We start from the raw sequence: 24,852 nt of genomic DNA on the forward strand, positions 1-24,852 counted from the left end.
GCTTTGAAGTGCCGTTGTAATTCAAATCGGTGCTTCAGAACTTTTTGTACCTGTCCCTGGTCTTATGGACATCACTATACATAGATACATCATTATACATAGAATCATACATGTCATTCCCCTGGAGGTGGGTTATGCTCTACAGCAGCAGCATGTTCGCAGCAAATATAGTTCATCTGTGTGTTTTTTGCTAAGCAACTTTCCACACACTATACCCATTTCCAATGATCTATTGGTTAAGGAACAAAAAATACGGTCGGAGTTTATTCGTTTAGAAGAATTTGTTATGATATCCAAGAATGAGATGCTGTCTTTATACACTACTGAGCTTCATCAGTTAGTGTAAATAAAAGGCTGACGTTAATCTCTTCGTCGTTCTCCATGTTTAGCTGGCTAGCTAAGCTACTCTCAGGTTTGTGGAGATTTGGCGGAGGTGTGGCGTTTCAACATGATGCCACCCTGACTTTCTGTTACAGAAGGAAATACAGGGCAGTGGTAGCTCAGTGGTTAAGATGGTGGTCTACAAACCATAGCACCGCCAAGCTGCCATTGTTGGGCCCTTGAGCAAGGCCCTTAACCCTCAATTGCTCAGGTGTATGAAAGAGATAAATGTAAATTGCCCTGGATAAGAGTGTCTGCCAAATACCATTAATGTAATGTCGATGTAAATACATCGACATACAGAATCAAATCACAACTAAGAAGCCATTTCATGGGGAGTTTACTCAAAAATTTAGGGTTTAAATCTGTCCTAATCTATACAGTATGTTGAGAGTTCAATTTAAAACTGGTGATGTATAGAGTTCCAGATGCATCATAGTAAAGTCATCACAGATTTGATCTTTGGGTTTAGGTTAGGGCTTGTGCAATTTCATACGATTACAATCCAGTATCTAGTACACCAATCCAGTATCAACAGGAAACACTACATCCATAATTGTTACATGCAGTTAAGTATCGGGAGTATCGGCAACACTTTTCCCCGGTCAGGGTTGTAGTTTATCCTGAACACCGGGCGCAACAACCTGGATATCAAGTAACTTCATCTCCACATACACTACAGCATTTTTTGAAAGGAAAACTGGAGAAACCAGCGGAAAAACCCATGTAGATGTTGGGAAAAAAACATGCACAGACGGTAATCCAAAATCGGGATCGAACTCTGGACCGTGAAGCTGAGCTGCTGAAAAGCTTCAGAGGAACATATTTACATATGGTCAGATGGGTCATAGTTGAACAGTAGATAAATAAACAAATCAAATGGATCGTGCTTTGTAATAAAGCTATTCAAGGGTCTTGGTTTGGAAATTTAGCACGGCAGTGTAATCAAAAGACAAAAGTAACAGTACACGCTGATGACTTACGGACATTATGACTACCATGGGGAAGTGTAATGTAGAGATGAGACCGAACACAAATACATTATCTGTAATGAACAGATGATGTGTTCTAAACAGATACAAGTATGAACAGGAGGCACACTATTTGCCATTTATTTATTTGCTTGCCAGAAAGGTTCACAAGGCATCTGTTCGAGACTAGAGTTTTGTATCAAGACTGGGATCCTGTGAGACACAACAACAAAAAAAGAGTTACAAAAGCAGGAGGTGTTTGCTATTAAATGGTCAGATATGAAACTTGCGGTACAAAGAAAGACCACACATTGACGTGAACACGAAAAATGCATTAACAGCATTCATTCATCCTTAGAAACTGAACTGCCTAGTCAGTGTTGCAGTCCATTAGTCCGCTGGTTTGTTTATAGTTTGGGAAATAAGACCAAATAAATTTGTCAGAAAATGGCGTGGGCAGGCTTATATATGAAAAAAACAAATCCCCTTCCAGATTAGGGCACACCCACTTTTAGGTTTAAATCCAAATATAGATTCAGCTCTGAATATTTGGAGCAATAAACGGATACAGATATAGACTGTGGCATTGCGTTACACCTCTAGTGTAAGGTATATGCTATGCTGGAACTATGTAAATTGATGAGTTTGTAAACTTGAACTTATATTTGCTTTAAGCTACTATCAGAAATCAATCTACAGTCAAGTACAAGTCAACTGTCTGCTATAAAGTTAGTGGGGCAGTTGTGGATCAGGTGGTACAGCGGGTTGTCCATTAATCGTAGGGTTGGCGGTTCGATTCCCAGCCCACGTGACTCCACATGCCAAAGTGTCCTTGAGCAAGACACTGAACCCCAAGTTGCTCCCGATGGCAAGTTAGCGCCTTGCATGGCATCTCTGCTACCATTGGTGTGTGAGTGTGTGTGTGAATGAGAACCAGTGTAAAGCGCTTTGGATAAAAGAGCTATAAATGCAGAACATTTAAAAGGTGTCATGTGCTCATGGTTCAGTTTCTGCGTATTGTTATGACTTCACTGCGCACTGAGGCATGAACCCTCACAATGCTGACTTGTTTCAGATTGATGACTGTCCGTGTGGATTTTGCACACAGCTGTTGAAAATGTCCTCACTAGAGACTTATTTGGTTTCTGTCTGGGTAGAAAAAATGTTTGCAGTTAGTAAGCCCTTATGGGAAAAATCCACATGTGGAATCTGTGAGAAAGGACTTGGGAACAGATGGAGCAGTAGATCGGATTAATAATTAAAAATGAATGCGGATGTACAAAACAGCATGCAGTCAGGGAAGGCATGCTTTGGGAGAGAGGGAACTGTGTGTGCCTTAGGCTGTTTAACTGGGTAGTGTGGCAGTGCTCAACAACATGGGCATGTCCAGTCCAGCAGTTTTCATTCTAGGTTGTGTTTCTTCTGCCTGGTGTTGCAACCCACGGCTGTTAAACGCTTCTGTCAAAACTGTCCCTGGACTCTCTTCGCAAGATCGATTCTGGGTAGTTTGGTGGATGGATCAGGTGGGAGTGCGGGTTGCCCACTAACCGTAGGATTGGCGGTTCGATTCCCGACCCACGTGACTCCACATGCCGAAGTGTCCTTGGGTGAGACACTGAACCCCAAGTTGCTCCCGATGACAAGTTAGCTCTCCTACCATTGGTATGTGTGTGAATGAGAACCAGTATAAAGCTTTGGAACCCCTAAAGTTAAAAAAGTGCTATATAAGTGCAGACCATTTACCATTTCCATGATTTGATTCCTTGATCTGTAAGGGTAATGCCATCGCACATGGTTCAAGCTGTACCCAAGCCCACACCTCTGATTTAGAGGGATGAATTATCAGTTTCCTGGTCCATACCTGGGTTCAAAAACACAGATTAAACATACCAAACTGTAGGTGTATCATCCTTGAATGCTGGGAAATAAAATACAAAATGTGATAACATCTGTGGACACGTTTGAAATGTCTGCAATTACTCGGCTTGTTGAAGAACTAAGTGAAGAGCATCAGTGGGCTTGATGATTTCTCTAACCAGTGATTAGTGGCACTCAGTGAACTCTAGATGATCACTTTCCCTCCTCAGTTTTCTTATTTCACTCAAAATCCCTCTTTCCTCTCCGATTCAGAGTGGTGCCAGCCTTGCAGAAGTGATCTCCAGTGAACCTCTGATTGGACCTCTTTTGATCAGACTGTATCTGCTCAGCTGAACCAGTTTTCCTCTTTTCAAGTGCCAGGACTGGTCTCTTCATTTCAAGCTCCATCAGCTCTTTCAGTCAGGGTGTAAGTACGGGAATTGTGGATCATCAGCATGGGCGTAGTTAAGGGGTGGCCAGTCCCATTTTAGTGTAAAGTATGGCCACCTCAGACATTAATATTGTTGTTGTTGTCAGTGTGGTTACCAATGCCATATGATGCAAAACTATAGTACTTGTTAAATTTTGCTGTGAAAGGCATCAGTGTAAATAACACGGGAATGCCCACTTCAACATCCATCCAGCCATCCATCCATTTTTCTTTACCACTTATTCTTCACAGGGTCGCAGGGGGAACCTGAAGCCTTTCCCACGGGACTTGGGGCAAAAGGTAGGGGACACCCTAGGCAGGGTGCAAACTCATCAAAGGGCACAATCACACAAACTATGGACGTTTTAGAAATGTCAATCAGCATTCAACACATGGTTTTGGACAGGGATAGGAAACTGGAACACCTGGAGGAAACCCAGCACAGGGAGAACATGCAAACTACACGCAACCAGGGCAAAGGCAAGAATCGAACCCATAACCCCAGAGGTCCGAGGCAAACGTGTTAACCACTAAGCCACTGTGCTGCTGCCCACTTCGGCATATTTGGGGAATTTGAAAGTTCATTTCATTATCGAATGATGAGTCAACAAGTGTAATGTCCCACAGGTTCAAGCACATATAGCTAGTTAACAGAGAAGTCAAACAATTCTCTGGTCCCACTGACCACGCCAAATAAACAGTCAATGGCATTCATTATTTGGAGGCATAACACTGGATCTTCTTCAGACCAATATTAGCTGTAGTTAGCTAATGATATTGACTTTGTAATGTTGGCATACTTCATAAAATGTAGCCTGATGTTATGTTCACTATGCCTTTTTTTAGTAGCTTGCTAGATAGCGAAAAAATGTAACTTATGTGTGTGGCTTTTCTGTCCAATAGGACTCCTACTCAGGCCATACACAGATTGGTGGAGCCTCATTATGTCATTTTCCATAGATGCAGGTTAGTATTTTGCCACCCAAAGTAAGTCATTGGGTCTAACATGGCCACCCCACTGTAAAAGGTCTGGCTGGTGCAATAGCTCACACATCATGAACAGGATTAGGTATCTAAAGGGGAATGAGGAATCAGTTGTGTATCTGTACTATTGGTAGCCACAGGAGGTGTGGCTGCTTCTTCCTTGTTAAGGTTTGCTGTAAATCTGGTGATGGAGCGCCTCTCAGACTAGCGGCGCTGCATCATAAATCTCATTTTCCCGTTTTGAGTCATGAAAATTTGGTCTCATTAATCTGCCGGCCTGCCACAGGCGACTTTGAGCTCCCCACATTCATCAGTTGCTCGTGGTAAAATAAAGCCTGCCTTCTGCAGACCAGCCCTTTGAACCAACACACAGCACCACAGCAAGACTTCCCTCAAAAAGTGACTTTTATTCCTTCTTCACTGAAAATCTATCGATAGATGAACTGCGATTCTGAGGACATGTTTTGAATAATTCTCTTTGTAATGATGATTACAGAGGTGAAGTGACAGGATTGAGTTTAGACTCGTAGGAGACTGGACCCTTGAGGCAGACATACTATCCCCTATCCCAGGCTCTCCTCCTATCATTAGACAAGAAGGACTTGGGTGGAATATTAAAACCTGCTTTAGCATACACGCTAGAGCTCAGGCTAATCTCGGATCCTGGAGGATGAGTGGGTCGCCGAACGCGACATGGTTTTAAGGAGATGAAAATGTGCACTAATCGCAGGCCCTTCTTAGTCTTTTGGAGATAAGTGGGGCATAACTGCTAATATGTGTGTGTGGCTTATCACTAAAAAAAAAGAAAAAAGAAAAAAAAGGATGCGGGAGCAGAGAAAGGCTTTTATCCACACAAACACACACACTCATGTGTGCAGAAGAAATAATTATTACAGAAAGAAACCCTAAATCTCGCTTTAGGTCTTCATTTAAATGCCTTTGAAATCCCTCTATGGACAAGCGCTAAAGGGCTTGGTTAAACACAGAAATGAGTTGTGTGGGTCTTTAGTGTTTGTGCATCTCTGCCATTTGCAAAGTGCTGTGCATACACCATAGTGCCTCAGTGCCTGTACAGTTTGGCCCTTTAACCAGTATCAACTAATAAGCGAGTCACCAAACCTTACACGAGCTTAATCAGGGATGTTTTCACCTCCAGGTTCTAAAGTACTGCCTTAGGATAGGAGAGCGACTGAGCAATTCTTGGTTAAAAAAAAAAGATTTATAATCTAATGTCATTTGCGAAGTAAGATCGCACAGCGTTACATACAGTATTTATGGCACCCAGTTTATCATGATGCTGCTCCTGTTATTCGGTTTTTCATTTCTTTGTATTGTCCCATGTATTCAGTGTACGGTTATTCTACTAAAACTGGACTGCCTGTACATATACCTCTGCCACTATATTGTTTATATTATATATATATATATATATATATCTACGAGGCATTGTCCTCTATAACGTTTTTGAAAACTGCATGAGTGCCAGTGTGTTGTGAAAACCGCATCTCAGACGCTTCTATTCAGGAAACATCAGACAACCTCAGAGACGTGAACTGGACGCGAGACATTTGTATAATCCGTACGGATAGCCCAGGAAATCAATCATGTGCATAAATACTGACCCAACATTTGGAGTTTACAACCTCTTAAAGTTGTGGCTTGTTCATACCATCACAGAAAGGTTTCCACTACGAATACCGTTTAAAACCATCAGCTAACCATTAAAACCATTACCATTATTGGTTCTTAGTGGTATCCACTGCACATAACATGCCACCAATAGAAGGCAACAAATTACCAGTAGAGACCCATAGGGACATTTACCGTTTCCAATAAAACCAATTCAATTCCCATTATAACCATTAAAACCATAACAAATGGTTACTTTGTTATATGCTGTCCATTTGATGGTTCTAGAATGATATCATTGAGAGTATGTCATTTGTATCAGATTGCATCTGTCTTTTTTATTGTGTCATCGTGTCATGCTAGTGCGATTCTGGTGGGTTTTAGAGCAGCTTCACCTGAGTGACTCATCATGGAGGAAATAAAGATGTACAGACTCAAAGTGACTCATTTCTGCTTCTGGGGTGTTTATATAAACAAATAAAAACATAGATGTTCTTACCGGATGGACGGTTATGTTCTTTATTAGTCATGATTTTGGGTTTGGAAGCTAGCAAGTAATGCTAGTCAGTGAGCTGGATGCTAACTTTTGAAAATACAGAAGCATACTTTGTAAGGGACATATCGGATCAGTCGCGCAACATCGATTCGTAAAGGTAGCTCTGTGGTGGATGATGAGTCGGATGGTGGCTAGCTAGCATAGCGAAACTGCTACGATCTTAGCTATGTTAAACAACACAGAGCAACACACGGTGAGAAAAACTCCTACAGCGCATTAGCATTCACGGGTCAGAAACAGTTTAGAAATCAAAGTATAATCAATCCTTTGTGATGTGTTTCAGGCCAGCAGTGTAATCTCTGAATAATATTTAGTGGGAAAAGTGGATACTGAGGACGAATGGATGATGTAGCGTCAGATTTCACCCACCAGAATGCAAATCTTGACTTTATCAGCTGGCTCTGCAGTATAAAGTGCATTTCTGTATTTGTAATACACAAAAAAAGTAATACTGTAGCAATATTCTGCTGCATATTACTCCAGCTTGCAGTGTTTTGTCTTTTTTTTATCTATATATATTGTGCGTTTTGGGGGTTTTTTTTTTATACAAACAATTTGCTGTTGTTCATATTTTGCCTTGCCAGACCTCCATCTATATTTCAATCCAGGTCAAACCTATGCTACTGGAGGCTCGACATTTCATCTCACTGTAAATACTGATATGGATATGGTGTCTCAGTGTATATATGAATGAGATTAAAATAAATACAGACTCGATACCTGAAAGCTCTTGGGGTTGAGGCTGCGTGGGTTTTCCGAAGCCGTCTTCAATCTCCCGTCCACCGTTTTCATCAGGTTCTCCGTGTCCCTGACATACTGTAAATCCCGGTACGTCCTTAAATCCAGCACCTCCATAGACTGGGTAATGTTCTGGACCTGTCAATCACACACACACACACATAGGGACACACTGAGGTCACTGCAAGTTAAGCCTTTGAGTTTGTTTGGGTCTGAAAGGATCATATGGCCTCAAGAGCTTTCAGCCACAGGAAGATGTCTCTACATAAGCTCTACACACACACAGTATGGAGTGCTATTATAAAAAGAGCCAGTAGAAGCTGTTATTTTCTAAAGGCATCCTTGAGATCTCATGCTGAGAGGGACTGACCCCAGGTGTCCTCATTAGTGTGTGTTTCGTAAGACAGAGGTGTTCGAGCCCACAGCTGGTGCCTGAGCCCCCCTACACACCAACACACACATTGTCCGATTTGATAGCGTGTGCGTGTGTGTGTGAGTTTCCAGACTAGCCAACATTCACACATTTGACGTAGGAGCTCTACACGTTAAAATCAGTCAAAAGTGTCTTCTTTTGTTCCCCCCTAATAAAAACTCTAGATCAGCCAGTCGACATGAATCTGGACTGATTGCGTAGGCGTTCCGAACTCTCCAACATGCACATACATCACTTCACATGTTCCCGCTCGAAAGATATGCTAATGTGGGACTCTCACTTCCTGTCGAGATAAATGGAGAAATCTTGAGTTTGAATGTGAAATAAAATCTATAAATGGAGGATTCACTTAGCTCACATTAGACATGTAGTGTTTATAATTCAGATTGGTTAACTGTATTTATTACAGATGCCCGTGAAGGACCCGTCCAGGTCCCTCTAGGATTTTTGCCATATGAAATGAAGCAGAAATTAACACAATTTTCTGCAGATTTGGGACAAGACCCGTCGAACATGAGTACAGCTAAAGAGGTCTCGTCTACCAACAGGCATCACTCGAACGAGCATGCAAAAACGGTTACACGCGATTGCGATTTCGCGGATTCGAGTAGATATCCCCCAAAAAAAAAATCAAATAAAAAAAATTCAATCACCGAAAGCTCCGCAAACTGCATCGCAAGTTTTGAAAAGACCAAGCGTTTTTGGCCACGACAGTCACAAGATTCCATAGGGACAGAATGTGTGCTTAGCTGATTACAGTAGAAACTATTTAGAATATAGGCAAATTTATGTAGTATTTCAAATTACTCGGTGAATATAAACAACTATTCGATTATTAAACTCAGATCTAGATATTTTACACATTTCTGTCTTTTATTTACTTATTTGCTTTGACCATGCAGCAGGTACAGTAACGTTGCCGCTTCACGGCTCCTGGATCCCGGTTTGATCCTGAGCTCGGGTTTCTGTCTGAGCACATGTGATCTGTGAGGTTCTCATGTGATCTCCATGTTCATATGGGTTTCCTCTGAGTTCCCTGGCTTCATCTGACCTACCAAAAACATGCTGGTAGGTGGACTATATATGCAAAAATGCCCCGGGTGTGAATGTATGTGTGAATGTATGAGCATGGTGCCCTGTGACAGACTGGTGTCCCATCCAGTGTGTATTCCTGCCTCACACCCAGTGTAATATTCAGGTATATGGTCCATCCATCCATCCATCCATCCATCCATTTTCTGTACCACTACACAGGTTTGTGGGGAGTCTGGAGTCAATCCCAGGGGATTCAGGGCAAAAGGCAGGAGACACCCTGGACATCGTGTCAACCCATCGCAAGGCACAATCACACACACCCATTCACACACTACGGACAATTTAGAGATGCCAATCAGCTTACAACGCATGTCTTTGGACTGGTGGAGGAAACTGGAGTACCCGGAGGAAACCCCCGAAGCACGGCGAGTACATACATGTAGAGCACACAGGCAGTACAGTACAATCTACAGTATGCTTTACAAAATATTTATTTCTAATGTAATTTAGAAAGTGTTTAAAGACACTGTTTGTCTGAGCAGCAGATGATCGCCAAAGAAAATCTTTCTGTTTACACGTTTTACTTTTCTCCCTCATCCTGGTACTACTCGTTACTCCTCATCCGGTGGGCAAGTTTCAGGGAATCTCACTGTACATCCTGTTAGACAGGATTTTATTGGCTCACAGAGAGTGATTAAGTGTGTATCGTAAATGGCTACCAGTCTGAAAAAAGAGGTGGATTCAGGCGCTCATTGATATCTTCAGACTCCCTCGTCTATTTACCGTCTCCTTTCAGCTCCCGGGGTAAAGCAATTCCACCTAAACATGATATCAATATCTAGATACCCTGGACACCCTTTGCCTTTCTTTTCCTCTCTCTTCCTGTCAGTCTGAGGAGTTCTTGGTCAGCTGGCGCGTCTCTGAAGCTTTCACATGACGTCTTTGCGGCGTGTGCGGAATTTTAATGGCGGCGGTTTGGAGAGGAAGTGTGCGACCACAGTCGGGCTACATGGAGAGAAATATAGACTCGGAGATGGAGAGATGAAGCCGAGAAGATAAAAATGTCGATGGAGTAGAAAATCAGATAGGCGAGGCAGGAGAGAGATGGATTAGCAGATAACAGGGCCAGAGGTTAAGAGTCGTTCGCAGAGGCACACCATTGATTAAACTGCAGGTCTGTTGGGTCAACAGCACAGCTCTTCCTTAGCATCACCTCTCTCCTTTCTCCTTTCCTTGCCTCTATCTATCCCTCCGATTTCACACTCCCTTCTTTCGCTCTCTGAGACCTCAGGTCTCCATGCATCGGACATAATAAGCAGCCCTTGGCGATACTCCCATATAGATTCCTTTCCCTCAGCACAAATGCCATTGTGTCCTCATTAGTGTTGAGATTCACTGCTGTGGTCAGTACACTATTGTCCTTCGATGCAATCTATGTGATATATGTCTGAGTGTGTGTGTGTGTGTGTGTGTATATATATATATATATATATATATATATATATATATATATATATATATATATATATATATATATATATATATATATATATATATGTGTGTGTGTGTGTGTGTGTGTGTGTGTGTGTGTGTGTGTGTGAGTCACTTTGTGTGACCATCTTAATATAGGCAAATATAGGCACATTCATCTAATATTTTCTCCTCGTGAGATTATTATAAAACAAATAGAAGACCATTAGGCCTACATTCATTTCAAGATTGAAATGATCATTCTTTAATGAGATCATTTGGCTAATTTCAAGCAGTAAGTTCTAGAAGAAAAGAAACATCTGCTAATAAAGTAGAAAAATATTGACATTCATTCATTCATTCATTCATTCATTCATTCATTCTTCAGTAAGCTCTTTATCCTGGTCAGGTTCATGTGGGAGACTGGGAGCCTATACTGGGAAGACTGAGTGAGATGGGATGCCAGTCCATCACAGAGTCACACACACACACACACACACACACACACACACACACACACACACACACACATTCATTGAGTCGCCAATGCACCTCATGTTTTTTTTTGTTTTTTTATATGAGGTGGAAAAACCTGGTCAGAAACCCACATGAACATGCAAAGAACGTGCCTCAAAGGCAGTATCCCGAGCTCAAGCTCGAGCCGGGAACCCTAGGGATATGAGAGAGCAATGCACCACCAGGATTCCCCGAATTAAAACACTTCAAGGCTGAAATTAGTTCAACGACTAGATATAAGTATAACTAATGGTATGTTTGTTTATATTAACCTTCTCTTGAGATAGAAGAAAATCTGTGTATATTAAGGGAATAACGCAATGCCATTTTCTGTATCTGTTTATTGCTCTCAATGGAGCTGCGGCTCAGTATATGAAAGCATATTTCTACTGTTTGTGCAGATATACGGTAGAAATATGGTTTTATTTTGGAGCTCAGTAAAGCACTGGTTAGGTCAGGTTACTGGAGCAAACCACTGATGGGAAAATTTTTTATAGTGCTTCCACTTTTAGTATCACATTAATGAACTTAGTCTTGGTTCTGAGAGCAGGGTTGCCAGGTTCAGGATATAATGTCAGTGTATTGCAGATGTATACTGCAAATCTGAAAGGTGCACCATGGTTAATTTGTTTCCCATGAAAACACTGAGAAAATGTTTAGGAATAATGCGTTTTGGAAAACTCCACCTACTGTTCGTATCTGTATTTGTGTTTATTTAGGATGCATTATCTCTTCAATCCGAATAATGTTTTCATATTCCGTTATGTTCGTAGTGTAGAGAGTTAATGGAGACCTGATATTTTATTCCACTGTATTTCATGTCGTCTTGCCCTGTTTATCAGATTTCACATTAACCCTATTCACAAGTTTGGAAGTCAAGATGATCTGATAGCTCAAGTTGTGATGCAGTGGCGGAGGATGCTTTTTAATTCAATGGAGAGTAAAGGTATTTGGTCGAAAATCCATTGTTTATGTTCTCAAGATTTAGATAAAATTTCATGCATAGTGAACATGAGTGTCAAGACCTAGACTTTCCATCCCTGCTGAAAAAAAAAAACTACAATATTAAACCATCACAGACATTCCTATGGTTTCCACTACAAATCCCATTACAAACCATCAGCTAACCATTAAAACTATTACCATTACTGGTCCTTAATGATATCCACTAGACATAACGTGCCACCAATAGAAGGTAATAAATTACCAGTAGAGACCCACAGGGACCTTTATAGTTTCCATTAAAACCAAAACAATTCCCATTATAACCATTAAAACCATTACAAATTCTCTGAGGGATTCTATTGTTGTTTTGTTGTTGTTGTTGTTGTTTTCCAGCAGGGATCTTAGCATAGATTTTAGCATCTCTGATGCTAAAATGTCTACTACAGTGACATTTTAGCTGTAGCCTTTCTTTCTTCTTCTTCTTCTTCTTCTTTTTTTTTTTTAGTAATTTAACCACATATTCAAGAAAACGTTGATATTCTTAACAATTTTGACTTGTTTCCACTTGATATTTTCAAAGCAATAACTTGTTTCCATCTCTGATGCTAACATGCTAAGAAGTATTCTTCAGTGATATTTTAGTCATATAGTTATTTTAAAAGTAATTTAACAAAACATCTGAGGAGCATTTTGATATCCGTGACGATTTTGTCTGGTTTCCATTTGTTAGGTTTCGATCTTTGTTGCCAATATGCTAAAAAGTCCACTACAGTGAAATTTTAGTCATGGAGTCATATTTTTAGTAATTTATCAGCAAATCAGAGGGAAAATGTTGATATCCGTGATGATTTTGTCTTGTTTCTGTTTGTTTTTTTTTTGTTGTTTTTTTTGCAAAACAATGACTAGTTTTGGATGCTAAGATGCTAAAAGTCCACTACAGTTAAACGGAGCCTTGTTTTTCAGCATTTGAGCAACACATCTGAGGGAAATGTTGATATTCTTAACAATTCTGTCTTGTTTCCACGGTCACTCTGCCTTTACGTTGCCCCTTCTAATGCAAGACTTCCCAGCTATGTGCTAGCGAGCTAAATCATACGGCTCTGTCATTAGTTCTCTATCCAGTGCAGCGTCCATATTTTCCTGTTGCTTAGCAACAGTGTTCTCATAACTTTAAAGTCTTGAATGTTGAGGTTGTTGAATGCCAATGTTTGTGATATTGTTTGTGTGTTCTCATAGCAGTAGACAGACTGTGTGATAATTTGTGTGTGTGTGTCTCTCTATGTGTGTGTGTGTGTGTGTATGTCTCTCTCTACGTCTGTGTGTGTGCGCGTTTGTGCATGCGCTCCAATTCCTGCTTTTTGGATTATTTTTAACTTTTTTTTATTATGTTTCCCTCCTACTCTTAGTCAGACGGGGACAACGGGAAAAAGAATTCAAGGGGAAGACTAAATGAATCCAGTTTCACGGCGGTATTTAGGACATGCTCTCTTTTAGAAGCACGCCTACCTCATGTACTCTCACAAACTTTCTCTAATGCAGAACACCAATGACTATTAGTCGAGTGCGTGTGTGTAGGTGAGCTGCGTTATGGATTAAAATACATTATCTGCATCTGTGTGTGTGTGTGTGTGTGTGTGTGTGTGTGTGTGTGTGTGTAAGATTTAAGGATATGTCCTGTGACACAATAACAAATGTAGATTGACACTTTGACACTATTTGTAATAAAGGAATGAAACATGAAGGAAACATAAGAAAATAATCAGCATGGTTCCCATGGAGATGATAACTTCTCCTGTCGTGTTTTCTTCCTCTTATACCACAGCAACAACCCCAATTCCGAAAAAGTTGGGACAGTATGGAAAATGCTAATTTAGTACAAAGAGGAGTGATCTGTAAATGTACTTTGACTTGTATTTAAACCAAAAAAAAAAAAAAACGTATAAAGACAAGGTATTTGATGTTTTATCTAATCATTTTTTGAAGATAAACGTTTATTTTGAAATTGATGCATGTGACACGTTCCAAAAAAGTCGGGACAGGGGGAATTTAGGACTAATAGTGATGGGATGAGTTGAAATAAGAAGGTGATGTGAAACAGGTGAGGCGATCGTCTAATCAGAGTATATAAGGAGCCTCCGAAAAAGGTCTAGTCCTTCAAGAGCGAGGACGGGTCGAGGATCAGCGATCTACCAACAGATGTGTCAGTGAATTATCCAACACTTTGAGATCAGTCCCCAAAGACAAATCGGTAGGATTTTGGACACTTCACCTTCTACAGTGCATGATATAATTAAAATATTCAAGGAATCCGGTCAAATCTCGGTGTGTAAAGGGCGAGGCCGAAAACCACCTCTGAACGCGCGTGATCTCCGATCCCTCAGACGTCACTGTCTTAAAAACCATCATGAGTCTGTAATGGAGATCCTGACATTACAGAATACTTTGGTAAACCTTTGTCAGTCGACGCCATTCGCCACATACCACATGATCCAAAGCACACCACATCATCTGCCAAACATGCGGAGGCAGTGTCATGGCATGGTTCATGTACCGTATGGCTGTCAATGGAACTGTATCCGAGTGTTTATCGATGATGTGACTGCTGATAGAAGTAGCAGAAAGAATTGTGAAGTGTATAGAGCTGTACTTTCTGCTCAAATTCAGTCAAATGCTGCAAAACTGATAGGACGGTCCTTCACAGTACAGATGGATAATGACCCAAAACATACCGTAAAAGCAACCCAAGAGCTTCTTAAGGTAAAAAATTTAATGTAAATGTTCTTAAATGTCTGATGATCTCAAGCCAAATGAGCATGATTTTTACTTACTGAAGACAAAACCGAAGCCAGAAAGACCCACAAACAAGCAGGAACAGAAGGCGACTGAAGTAAAGGCCCGGCAAAGCATCTCAAGGGAGGACACTCAGCCTTTGATGATGCCTAGGGTTTCCAGACTTCATGCAGTCATTGACTGCAAAGGATTTGCCTCCAAGTATTAAACATAATCGTAATGTTTATGATGTTGGTTTGTCCAATTATTTTTGAGCCTGTGAAAATTGTAACTCTGGTATGTTTGCAGTACCTACATTCTCCTACGGATTTGTTGTAGTACCAGATCATAACAGTCGTCTGTATGTGTATGTATGCATTATGTGTAGTCTGTTGATTTAGCGCGTGTCAGCGAGAGATAGCTGGCTTTGAAGTGTGTTTGACAACACACACCTTCTCCATGAGCTGGCGGAGCTGGCGGCTGCGTGGGTCTCGATTACACATGTTCTGGGCAGGGGCCACAACCGTGCAGATACACTTCCCATCTGCATCCTGCGCTGAGCTGTAGATCTGCCAGCCTTCCTCCGGGCTTGGGTACAAGGCCTAGAGAGAGAGACAGACACAGAGAGAGAGAGAGAGTATGTAATCAAAAGCGCAAAGGGAAATGGTGAGAGAGGGGAAGGGTTGAAGTAAGGATGCATCTGTTTGTGAGCGGCGTAGCTCCTAATCAGTTTGGACACTCGGTGGAAAGGGAGATGCTTGGAATCGATGGAGCTGCTCTCTGCACAGGGAGTGTGTGAGAATAGATGCATCTCTTTTAGCTCTATTAGAAATGCTTGCCAGCAGACACACACACACACACACACACACACACACAAACGGCTATACGCGACACAGCAAGGCGATGGGAATAAAACAGATTGAAAGGAAGCACCAGACTCTTTCTTACTCTCTCTCTCTCTCTCTACTCAGAAGCGCTACCTCGCTCGCCCTCACTCTTTCTCCACACATTGGATTAAAATGTCTTGGTGGACAGGATGCTATGTGATAAGGGTGTAAACTAGCTACCTCCCTGTGTGCTAGCAAAGCTTTCTGTCACATCTTATTACCACCACTGACCCCACAACCTTCTTCTGCTTCTCGCTCTCTTTCTTTCGCCATCATTTTCCCTTTCTCTCACCTCCTTCCATTTTCACCTTCATCCCACAATTTCTGCTACCGTTTATTATCCCGGTGTCCTCTTCTACCCCTTTCCATCTTCATCCTGTCTCCATTTCCCTCCCCTGTGGCTTTACCCTACGCATCTCTGCGTATCTCTATCCCTATTTTCAGCACCGAGTTCTCCATCCCTAAAAATAAACTTAACCTGAAAGGACACTAAAGTGTAACAATCCGAAAATACAGTGCAAGTGTGTTCCGTGTCCTACTAGATTACCACACACTCACACACACACACATGACTATTTCTTATATATTTTCCTATTTAAGGACCATGCAGTGCTTGAGGCTGTGCTAGACACTTTCTCTTTGGTTCTTTATTTACAGACTCCCCTGGGTGTGGCCAGGTTGGGGGGGGGGGGGGGGGGGGGCACAGGGTATCAGCTGCCACCCTTGAAATAAGCCTAAGCCTGAAAACTGCCAGCCCATGCAGCCTAAATCAATCATATTTAGCTCGTGTTGATGTAATCATAATTGTAGCACTGTACGTATTTTTGACCAAATTCCTTTCAAAAAATGAATTCCAGAACCTTTCGTCCTTCTAAAGGAACCGTTAAAGGTTCTATCTAGAACCCTAAAAGAGGTTCAGTTGAAATTCCGAACCAAGGAAACTAGCAATTTCCAAAGAACCCTCGAGGAACCATTGAGTCAAGAGTGTGTTTGGAACTATAGAGTACTTGCGATGAATCCAATAAATGACTCATGACTCAATATCATTTATACCACAGTACTGTTGAATTCTTGATTCTGATTGGTCAGAAGGTATTACTCTGGCAGTAGTCCAGGTTTATATTAATGCACTCGTTCTTTGACATAACAAATAAAAACTGTAATCATTGGTATAAGAGGAGGGGGGCATGGTGGCTTATTGATTAGCACGTTCGCCTCGTGCCTCCGGGGTTAGGGGTTCGAATCCTGCCTCCACCCTGTGTGCATAATCTCCTCGTGCTTTGGGGGTTTTCTCCAGGTACTCTGGTTTCCTCCCCCAGCACTGTAGGTTGATTGGCTTTTCCAAAATTGTCCACAGTATGTGAAGGCGTGTGCAGCTGTGCCCTCTGATGGGTTGGTACCCCGTCAACAGCATTCCTCGCCTTGTCCTTAACTACGACCCTGTGTAGGATAAGCGCTATGTAAAATAGATGGATGGATGGATGGTATAAGAGGAATAAAACATTTAGGGACATGTTGTTATAGGAAAATGATCAACTTACGGGTCGTAATGGTAAATCTCCATCACACCCCCAAATTTATGTTTTATTCCTTGCATATTTTGCACCAAGGATCAAACCAGATACTCTGCAAATGAAAGATTATTCCATAAGTAATCCAGTTATGTCCAGTTACCTTTTATTGTGCTCTTTGTCACCTTTGACATACTTCTTTTGTGTCTTTTGAATTCAGCACTGTGATCTTCATTTGCTGCGTGCACACTTTAGGATTCATTTGAACAATTACACAATAATGGAATAGGCAATAGACATTATGCAGTAGATGCACTGCACCAGCCAAACATTTTCTCATTTAGCTGATGCTTTTGTCCAAAGCCCACCTGTAAACAGGGTCTCTGCTGCAGCCATTCGGATGATGGCTTTGTTCAAGGGGAGCAGAGGTAGTGGCATGCAGGAGCTGGGGCCTTTTTACCCAATTTTCAACTAATTCCATTTATGTGATTTGTTGCCAATTCCCACTACAGTATCTATATCTCTTCCTGTCACACGCTAGCTACCAACCAGGCAAGCTTAGAGCTAATACACGAACCCAGTCATTACTCTTATTCCTGCAATACGACACAGCATCTTTACACACGCATGCTATATACATAAGCTAAGACACATCGACAATTGCCTAGCGTCATACAAAATTGACAGATGATAATCAGGTCATCCTTCCAACTCATAATGGACTCCTTGCTACGCAGAGCTGAGCTCCTAGTCTTCCCGCAAGCCTATAGGACTAAACCTTAGACCGTCGTGCCATTCAGGATCCTATTAGATGAGACTTGAAACCTAAATCATAGATACGTTCTCTGAAAATAGAGATACCATCAATTAAAGATATCTTTTTTATTTTGAAGGAAGATACTGTCTGATACCAGTCTCTCTTTCATCTTTGAGGCAGAAGTGGCTTCAGAACTGAAAAAGAAATGCCCTCTCTATGCGTCTGTCTCAATTGATTGATGTTTTTTTTTTTTTTTTTGTCACCACTAGAGGTCATTTGCATCAACAGGTCTTAACAGTAATCTTAACTGCTTAGTAGGTTGTAGCTTTAGGAAGGATTTAACATACACTTTACACACCAACCAACCTAGTCTTAGCTGGGTGCACGGTTCTCGGGTTCAACCCTCAGCTTGGGTTACTGTAGGGTTCTACCTATGGCCATGTGGGTTTCCTCCAGGTTCTCCACTTTCCTCTAACCTCCCAAAGACATGCCAGTGAGTGGATTGGCTAATCGTAGACCCGGGTATGTGGGAATGTTTGTGTGCATGGTGCCTTGCAATGGACAGCCATCCCATCCAGGGTGTATGACTCATGTCCAGCGTTCCCAGGATTCACAGCAATCCTGACCAGGCGTCCAAAATGCATGGACAACAAAGTCTGAAAGAAACTGAAAGACCTGTTGTGCAAGGAGAGATAAAAATGAAAAATTGTTCATCAAGAAAGCTGTCGCTGTGAAGAACTAGTAAGTATTTAAAAGTGTGATGTGATTGGCCTGATCATTGGTTATTTTCCCATAACAGCACGCCAGGTTGTGTTTTATCACTTACTTACGTGCTGTGTGTACGTACCATTCTCAGTCCTGGAGGAGAAATCACAACTTCTTGCTCTTTTATCATGAAATGTAAAATTTCTAACTAAAAATGTTCTGCTGTTTATCGTCACTCAAAACATACAGAATATGATGTGTATTAGAAAGGCTGAAGATTCAGCCAGACTCAATTGAAAGTCCTAGGAAGTTTGTACATGTTGATCTGACAATGCCATACACAAGTCCATTGTCCTTTGATTGATCTTTAAAGACAACCAAGACATCTGGACTTAGCTGAGGCTGCTTCTTTATTACTGGGGTATCTCCAGATGGACCAAAACACATCTTCCACAGTCCGTGAGCACATCTAATCTTATCTTCTCCTATTCTCCTGGCTTGGCTCGGAGCACTACGGCTTTAAACACCGTTTCGTCTTACCCCGCTGCTCCTTCAACTTCCTGTCAGATGCATTTTAGCTCCAGATTTGGGGTTTCGTCTGCAGCCCCCGAGCATCCTGCAGCCTCTCAGTGCAATATCATGTCCCATCAGTCACCTGAGCAGCATGCGTTCATCACATGTGGCAGGAAGCAGCACTGCATGTGACAGCCATGGGAGAGAGGAGGATAGGAGCCGAAGCCAGCGGGGAGTCGCTTGGAATCATTTCCACCTTTGTGAGCCATTACTTTTGCTAAAAACAGCCCACTACTGCTGCAAATGAGGGAGAAAAGACCAAGGCGCATAGGCAGTAGGGGTGTAATGCAATGGCACTAAATATATCTGTATCTGTTTAGTGCTACAAATATCCGTATCTGTATTCGGACTTAAATCTGAAGTGGGCGTGGCCTAACCTGGAATGCCAGGCTATCAGTATGGTCTGTTCAATGTGGCTCAGTTTTCCAGTTCCGCGTAACACAAGTTCATAATTAGTCTCACCTCGAGATGTGTATGGAACGGTGTTCTGTTTTTGCAGTTATGTTTATACATACCTGTGATATTTTCTAAGAAATTTTTAATCGCCTCTGTTTCCCCAACAAACTAGTAGTCTAATTTAAATCACTGATCCAGCCAAAGCAGTTCATAAGAAGTCACATGTTCATGTTAAAAAAAAAAACAACGACGCACAAATAGTGTGCCTCCTGTTCGTATTTGTATTTGTTTAGTAAACATTATCGCTTCAATCCGAATAATGTATTCAGATTGAGTTTCATCTCTAATTGGCAGCATATACAGGTTTAAACACCTGCATGCAGAGGAATGACTCATATTTGAATTCAGGAGCTGTTTCTCCGGTCCACTGTGCGTAGGTTTCTGATCAGTGTGTGTGCAGTTATGTTGACGAGCATTGCAGTTATTAATGCACACACAAGTCAGTGTGGCAAACAAGGTGTCATGTCTCAGGTCCAAATCTCAGGGGGTTTCACTGTGTGTGTGTGTGTGTGTGTTTGTGTCTACACAACCACACACCCACTCAGGTCTTCCAGGGGACCAGGCATGTCCTTCTCTAAGATCTAACCATGCGAGATCTTATGAACTTGAAATGGTGGAAGTTTCCTCATTACACAAAGGTTACACAAAGGTCTAAAGACCTACCACTTCTTTACTAAAGATGATTTGTCACTCTGAATCAGAGTAAAATTCATGCTTTGGGTTCGGTTCCATATTTAAATATTTTGGTTTAGTTTTAAATGTCGACTTTGCTTGGATGTGGACTCTCATGCCATCTTGGACCATTGTTTTATTACTATTTTTTTTTTTCACTCACCAGGGTTTGATTCAAATGGACTATAAATGCAGTATACATGTGAATAACTCCTTTTTTTTTTTTTTTTAATAACCCACTCTAGCACTTACACAAGCCACCATTACTATCCATCACCAGTTGTTCAGATTATGATAGAGGTATGTATCGGGATGTTTTATGGATATTACAAAATGTTACAGGTAACTATAAACGGATAAAAAGCAAGATGTGCCATACTATAATTAAGAAGAAATTGTTAGCACTGGCTATCTGCTAATTGGTATAAGTGTGACGTTTCATTATGGAAAAATCATCATGCCACAATGTTGTTAATTATCTCCCTCATTATGTTTTCTTCTGTACTTTATTCTCATCCTGGCCACCAAATTTGGTCTAGAGAAGCCTCTGCAAGATGAGGAATAGCTAACCTGTAAGGAAATCTTACCTTTTTTTTTTTTTTTTTACCAAGAAACAATTCCAAACCTGATTTCAAACCGATTTTCTGCTATTTGTCATTAAATGTATAACGGAGAATGTCAAACATACTATATAATACGATGCGTTGTGGAGAATCTGTGCTAGAACAGAACATAAAAGCCTGCTCAAGACAATGGACATAAGGCGAAACGAGTTTATATTTTCCTGATTGAATTTCCATAATATTCCAGAAACGAGCGCCTGGAAATGCCAGAAATCCTGCATCAGGTTATAACATGAAGCTCGTTGGAAAATGGCCGAGCCGCAGAAAGTGTGCTAAAGGCGGAGTAATGACTCAGACTCGATGATAGATAGACTTAATAAAATAAGAAGACGATAAATAAGCAGAGATTGCCATCAGTGTCAAAATCTTACCTTCGTTTGCCCAGTGGGCGGGTGTTAATTTCAAACCCTGAGTGTGTGTGTAAACCCAGTAAATGTGAAGCACAAAGCTGACAGGTGGGTGTGTGAAACAGCCAGTGGTGTTAGAAACACATTATAGACGTTATTGAGCACCGGAGCTAGATAAGGACTCACCGTCCCGTCAATAAACGCATTACAGCAGTTTCAATGCAGACTCCGTGACTAGAGGTTGTATAGAGTACAAACACGTTATTGAGAAGACGGATGTATTTCCCTATATTGCATAATAGTAGAGCATAGAGCCGAGCCGTTAAGGAAACAACATGCGAGAAGGAATATTCAGTGGAAGTGAGGATATTCTTGAAACAGACAGAGATTGGATTTCTGTCTTGTGCGTCAGGAGTGGTCTGTTTTATTCCACACAGCTGGTTAACACGACGCCTAACGTGCTGCACCTCTGTCTCCAGAAACACGGAAATGTCAGGCTAAAGGTAGAAAAAAGGACACACTAATGGCTTTATCAAGCAGCACAAGGCAAGGAAGAGAAGTGGGTCTGGAGGTCGGTTTGGGGGTGGGGGAGCAGTGGGTAGAGTCTGGGAGGTCAAGAGAAAGAAATTGAGAGGTAGAACGAAGGCAAGGTTAGCATAGCGGGCGGCGAAGAGGAACGAGAAGAGAAACTGACAGGAGGCAGAATGAAAGTGGAGTGCTGCAGAGGGGTGATGGCGAGCTCTGATTTCAAGGGGTGCTTGGCACTTTCTCTCACACTCAGGGCATCCTCTGCCAAACAGTGACACCGGCTCTATTACAGCCATTACCCATGAGGACCTGCTGCTGCACTTTGTCTATCTTTTCCCCTCTCTTTCACTCCGGCTCTCATTCCAAGTTCAACAAGCGTCGCTTCCATCAGTGCGGTACTGCCAAACCAGAAAGCATCAACATTACAATAACAGATTCAACAGTCCATATAAAACAAATATCCATTCCATCGCTCATGTACTCACATCCTTTCAATCTCTCTCTCTGTGAATGACCTTTGCAAGTCCTCCTTCTGCAATCACATCTCTTTGTTCTAACCAGCCGGCAAACTCAAAATGTGCCCCCCCGCCCACCCTCCACCTCTTATTCCACCATCATCCTCCCACACACTCTCTCTCTCTCTCTCTCTTGCTCTCTCTCTCCTGAGTCAATCAGCATATCGGCATTCAATTGAGGAATCAATGTGTGGCATGATAGCAGCGAGAGCTAAAATTCAGGGTGACCTGGTGCTCATGAAAGCTCTCGGTTTCAAGCGAAGCAAGGGCGAGATTAACCAATTAGAGACGTGCACGAGCTGGAGGCAGGATTGAGTCGCGAGCTCATTTTATTAGGCCGGCCCTAAGGGCTTGCGAGTGTAAAGTCAGGGGGGATAAAACGAGGTCGTAAATCAGCTGTGCCCAAGTTTACGAGCATGACGGGAAGTCTATTAGAACTTTCAGAAAGCTGGGGCAGCAAGAGATGGGGAGAAAAAAGGGGGGGTATACAGTCCCCTCTGAAAGTATTGGAACAGCAAGGCCAACGTTATCGTTTATGGCGTACACTGAAGACATTTGCGATTTGGGATTAAAAGATGGATATGAGACAATAGCTTTTATTTTCTGATATTTACATCTAGATTGAACATGGCGCCTTTGGTTTGAACCCACTCGATTTTCAGGTGATCAAAAATATTTGAACGTGTGACTGCCAGCTGGTTCTTGTTGCCCAGGTGTGCCCTGTTAGATGAATTTTCTGAATAATGAATAGCTCTGAATGCCCACTCTTGGTTTGAGCCCTGGGATTTGTCTGTGAAGACTGCATTTGTTGTTAAAAAGGATAAACCAACATGAAGAGCAGAGAGCTGACTATAGGAGAAAAGCAAGCCCTTTTGAAGCTGAGAAACGAGGGAAAACCTATCAGAGGCGTTGTACAAGCATTGGGCGTAGCCAATACAATTTGGAATGTCCTGAAAAAGAAAGAAATCACCGGTGTACCAACAACCAGTCATCGAACAGGTCAGCTAAGGAAAACAACAGCAGCTGATGACAGAAATATTGTGAGAGCTGTGAAGAAAAACCCATGTCAGTGACATCACAAACAACCTCCACAGGGTATGGGTGAAGGTATCACAATCCACCGTTTGAAGAAGACTTTGAGAGCAGCCATACCACAAGATGCAACCTCTCATCAACAGTAAGAAATGGAAGGTCAGATCGGAATTCACAAAGAAATACAGAGATGAGCGACAAACGTTCTGGAACCAAGATTAACCTCTACCAATGTGATGGAAAGGCCAAAGTGTGGAGAAGAATGGATATGCTCATGATCCAAAAAATCTGAGCTCATAGGTCAAGCATGGTGGAGGTAGTGTCATGGCTTGGGCTTGCATAGATGCCTCTGGAACAGCCTTACTAATCTTTATTGATGATGTAACTCATGATGGTAGCAGGAGAATGAAGAAACATTGACTGCCAATTTACAGAGAAATGCATTATAATTAATCAAGAGGAACAGCAAGACAATGATCCAAAACACACTGCCAACACAATAAAGGCTTTTGGGGGCGGGGGGGAGTGAAAGGTTTTAGATTAGCCAAGACGATCACCAGATTTTAAGCCAGTCGAGCAGCATTTCAACTCCTGAAGAAGAGACCGGAGGGACCAACCCCCTGAAACAAACCGCAACTGAAAGGATCTGCAGTAAAAGCCCGGAAAAGCAACACAAAAGAAGAATGCAACAGTTTGGTGATGTCAATGAGTCGCACATGCAGTTATGGCAAGCAAGGGATATGCAACCAAATATCAATTCATTGTAAATATCTTTGGAAATGAAAGCCGAATTTCTGATCCATCATCTCATATTCAACTTTCGATCTCAAACCTAAATATCGTCAGTGTATAGCACAAGGAAAAGAATTGGCCTTGCCGTTCCGGTACTTTCCCGAAGAGACTGCATCTCAAACTTTTTCTCCTTAGCTCCAGGTCTTAGGTGTTATATTCTATTCATGATCTCTCCACCTCTCTTGCGCTCTCTTCCATCATGATGCCTTTCACACAGTCACATACTGATTGCAGTGCACCAGCCTAAGGGCAGCAGGAAAATCTGCCACGCTCTCTCCATTTCTCTGCTCTCCTGTCCTCTAAAATCCTGTCCTCTCCTTCCCCAAGACCCCTTCCCTGCTCTACCTATCTAGCTCACGATTTAAACATATTATCTTTCTACCTAATTCTAATGACACTCCATTGGTCTAATCAGTGAAGTGTAATGCTAACAAACTAGCATTGTTATTTTTGAATACCTTATTTTAAGCACACTGTCAGCTAACTAGCCATTTATGCTTGGCTAATATTAATAACAGCTCCATGTTGTAATGCTAGGTAGCTTTTTGAAAGAGCATGCTAAAACTGATTAGCTAGCTTTGGCATCCAGTTTACTATGTGTTTTTTTCCCCAGACAAAGATACAGTAGATATCATGTATTCAAACAGAATACTAATCTACAGCAATGGCAGAGCTAACTTTGCCCAGCTCAGTGGGAAAGCACAGTTTTAACATGGTTTAATTGTGATTGTTAATACTTT

General features: G+C 41.8%; 1 protein-coding gene across 2 annotated transcripts in view; it reads right to left on the reverse strand.

The window, feature by feature from the left end:
- olfm2a (olfactomedin 2a) overlaps positions 1–24,852 on the reverse strand; it is a 114,531-nt gene that overhangs the window by 12,650 nt on the left and 77,029 nt on the right. For both annotated transcript variants that reach the window (XM_017453992.3, XM_017453990.3), the window contains exons 2-3: positions 15,167–15,316; positions 7,529–7,684 (exon numbers count right to left, since the gene is read on the reverse strand). In XM_017453992.3, the coding sequence (XP_017309481.1) occupies positions 7,529–7,684; positions 15,167–15,316 (306 nt within the window). The remainder of the gene's footprint in view (positions 1–7,528; positions 7,685–15,166; positions 15,317–24,852) is intronic.

The sequence above is a fragment of the Ictalurus punctatus genome, chromosome 24, assembly GCF_001660625.3.
Source record: "Ictalurus punctatus breed USDA103 chromosome 24, Coco_2.0, whole genome shotgun sequence".
NCBI lineage: Eukaryota > Metazoa > Chordata > Actinopteri > Siluriformes > Ictaluridae > Ictalurus > Ictalurus punctatus.